The sequence below is a fragment of the Colias croceus genome, chromosome 5 (assembly GCF_905220415.1).
Source record: "Colias croceus chromosome 5, ilColCroc2.1".
NCBI classification, from domain to species: domain Eukaryota; kingdom Metazoa; phylum Arthropoda; class Insecta; order Lepidoptera; family Pieridae; genus Colias; species Colias croceus.
Genome location: NC_059541.1, coordinates 9,594,207 through 9,597,805, shown reverse-complemented (window position 1 = coordinate 9,597,805; position 3,599 = coordinate 9,594,207). Strand labels below are relative to the sequence as shown.

General features: G+C 32.6%; 1 protein-coding gene across 1 annotated transcript; it reads left to right on the top strand.

Moving 5' to 3' along the window:
* Positions 1 to 1,179: 1,179 nt before the first annotated feature.
* Positions 1,180 to 1,914, top strand: LOC123691951 (U-Asilidin(12)-Dg3b-like). The gene is made up of 2 exons (XM_045636547.1): positions 1,180 to 1,327; positions 1,563 to 1,914. Exons 1-2 carry the CDS (start codon positions 1,261 to 1,263, stop codon positions 1,733 to 1,735), a joined length of 240 nt encoding a protein of 79 aa, XP_045492503.1. The 5' UTR covers positions 1,180 to 1,260; the 3' UTR covers positions 1,736 to 1,914.
* The last annotated feature ends 1,685 nt before the right edge of the window (positions 1,915 to 3,599 follow it).

Here is a 3,599-nt window from a genome sequence, read left to right as displayed (position 1 = left end):
GATTTGTTTTATGGAATATTATATTATTTAGATAACATTAACAGTATCACTTGAATTTAACGATAATCATTGTTGTACACAGGAATAATTATCTTTGCTCAATCTTTTAATTGCACCTACTGTAAATGCGAAAGTTGATAATTTTCTAGGGAATCACCTAGCAAGTACCTACATATCAGCAATTCGAACGTTTTGGGTAATTTTATAGAGTAGGTATTACAAATGTATTATCTCAAAAGTAAAAGCCTACATTTTTCAATTTCGAAATCAAAGAAAATAACCTAATATTTATCCAGATCATTTATTTCAAACAAACAGTTGTGTAGTTTTATAAATGAAAATTTTTATACTTAAAGAAATAAAAAAATGGCATCAAATTAAATTACATTCCTTAGTTTCATTCAGATAATATTATGTCTTGTAAAATACATTGGCCTCGAGACTTAAAGCTATACTCAAAATAGAAAATGTTATCCAATTAATTAAAATAATTGAATAATTTCTCTAACAAAAGATATAATATCTTTTAACCGTCCTAAATTTGATTAATAATATTTTTTAAAGTTTTATAGATACTGATAATTTTCAATGAGAAATGCGGTACTGCCCCGCAAAGTCTAATCATTAAAGTTTTCCTTGGGACATTATGAACATTTAGGTATAGGTATGGTATATGGTTATGATTTCTGTCAAAGTACCAAGAGAATTTTATACCAATCTGACCTGTCAAACTTAACCTGAACACTATGTAGGTAATCTACCGCGTATCCCATCGTAAAACACCCTAGATGCAACAACCACAAATCATGAAAATTCTACTCCTAGACTCCACAGCTTTAGATATTATCATTAAGATCAAATAGGTATTTTGTTTCACACTTCTACTGCGTATTTTTCTAAAAGATCAGTTAATTCAGTATCCTGCATTTTGTATCAATCTTTAATGTATTCTGAAATCAGAAAAAATATAATTGTATTTTAAAACTACATTGGTATTCTTTCGTCTTTTGTTTTAGTAACCTAAATAAAGGGGACTTAAATTTACTACACTTTAATCAAAATTCTGATTAAAAGTAACAGTCAATTATCATTGTAAAGGTGATAAAACACAATTGCTATAATATAGTTTTATCGCAATATGATAATGACATCTTACTAGTAAGCATATAAATAGCCAAGAGTTTGTTTACCTACCATCAGTGTAAGCATAGCTATACAAGTGAATTAATTTCAATATTATAACCAAACATAAAAAGCAAAATGAAATTCTTCGCAGTCCTCGCTCTCTTCGCAACTCTTGTGGCATTCGTGCTAGCAGCTCCTGCAGGTTGTTATTTTTTGTTTGTTTTATTAGACACATATGTACATAAAAAAATACTTATTTTATGAATGATTTTGTCACCTCTTTGGCCCAGTTGTTAATGCGAAATCGTAGAAGGTTCTGCGTTCGCTTTCCAGTGGGGACTGGACAAAAATAACTCAGATGTATAGACCAAATTTTTTTTATTTTACTTAAACGAATTTATTTTATTGCTCCCTAATCGCTAATATAAATATTTCAGACGAGGAGTACAGTATGTCGGGTCTGTCGGGCGAGGTGACGGAGGCGGTGGAGGTGTTCGGCAGCGCGCGGCAGCGGATCTGCACGGCGGCGCTGTGCCGCGCGGTGTGCCAGTCGCTGGGCTTCCCGCGCGGCAGCTGCAACGCGCAACTCCTCTGCGTCTGCAGACGTTGAGACGTGTTCATTCATTTAGTACTTTACCCCGCATATTTTTTTATAAATTCTTCCTTGTGCCATCATTATTACAAATTTCACTTACATCATTGTCTAAATTGTTCAGTCTACATTGTATAATTTCGTTATTTAGCAAATATGTATATGAATATTAATAAATACATTATAATTATATATTACATATTGTATTTTATTTTATTGTCCTATGGTTTCACTTTTATACACTATTATATGGCAACAATGTGGCAATGAAATAAAGAGCGGGAAATTGCCCGTTAAGGTTAGCGCTTCATTTCTACTCACTTGGCAAAATTGCATGCGCGAATTTCCTTTGCTTGATTTGTCGATAGAATTCTTTCAATAGAAATGAATCATCCTTCATAATAACTAAGAAATAGCAATCAAAACCCCTCGTTCAGATATCCGATAATTTATTTCCGTAAATTTATTTGAGTAGGTAATAATTGAAGCGTGTACCTATATGTTCTAAATTCCGGTAATGTTCGAGGGTAGTCGATGTTAATTGAAGTGCCATTGTTATACGGATCAGTGTTTCGAGAGCACGTACTTGGTATTAGGTTTTGTTCACTGCCTATACTTAATGTGAATGTATTACTGAGTATTTACCTAGACCGTTTGAAATGTCAGATCACATGAACCTTATGTGTGGGCGGAAGTGTTTGTTGAGAAATTGTTTCCTTCTCGGTAGCTGTAAAGTTTCCGTATTAGTTCACAAATTGATCAAATTGTAAAACACAAAAGAGAGAATATTAGTCAATTAATGAATCTTCCAATTGTATGCTTACTTTAGCGATAAATAAAATGAGGTATACAAATTATAAATGTACATCTAACAAACCACATTTCAAAAATCTTGGAAGCGGCTCTTTAAATCACACCAAATTTCATGAACAAAGTGATAAAGTACATCTTCAGACCATAAAGAGACAGCGTAAATTCAAATTAACGAAGCTCGTACAAATCCCTTTATGATACAGATAACCTTTTGAAAACCTAAAAATTTTTAAGTAAAATCACTTGATTTACATAATACTCGTACACTATTTTGCCTCATAAATTTTTAAAATAAACAAATACAGAGCATAATTTTCGAGTACAAAGATATTTTACTATTGTACAAACCTTTGATCAAAATGAGAGATTGTATTATAAGTTTAATATGTATCTTATCCCGAAATGGATGAAATGGTTTGGGTGTGGTTCAATATAAGGTATTAATGTGGAAATCACTCGGCTATATTAAGTAAAAATCTAACATCTCTATCTCCATATAAAGATGCTATTAAAATAGTCACAAGCAAACATGACTATTTCACGAAATGGCTGACCGCTGGGCGCTGTACATCATCGGTAAACCAAAGCAATCAGTTGATTTGCACATTAGCAATTAAGTAACTGCGCTTCGCTACGTAAATTATTAACAAAACAACACTATGTGGTTTCGTTCAACACCATATAAAACCGTTAAAATTCGTCTAATGTCATACTTTTTTGATTCGTTTAAAGACGTTAACTTCGAACGATCTCGGATTTTTTATTCATAGACATAAAATAATTATTGTACTCTATAACATCAATTTAGTCGAGTTATAATATTTCTATAGTGTCTATTAACTTAATTATAAACAATACTATACCCAAAACCCAATTTTGCAATATATTCGACACTTTTTCTTGACACGACGAGACGTCGCATCTTTATGCGTATTCTATCGTCTGTACAATGGAGAGTGTTCTGACGAGTTGTTTGAACTGATACCTGCCGCAGACTTCCACCATCGTTCTGCCCGTCACAAGGCAAAGTTTCATGCTCACCACTTAGATCTTTGGCGTACGAGCACAG

What these genes read in the sequence shown, in the direction of transcription:
- LOC123691951 (XM_045636547.1), top strand. Translation starts at nt 1,261, where the DNA reads ATGAAATTCTTCGCAGTCCTCGCTCTCTTCGCAACTCTTGTGGCATTC. An exon ending in CGTGCTAGCAGCTCCTGCAG is followed by an intron (nt 1,328 to 1,562) that starts GTTGTTATTTTT and finishes TAAATATTTCAG; the next exon opens with ACGAGGAGTACAGTATGTCG.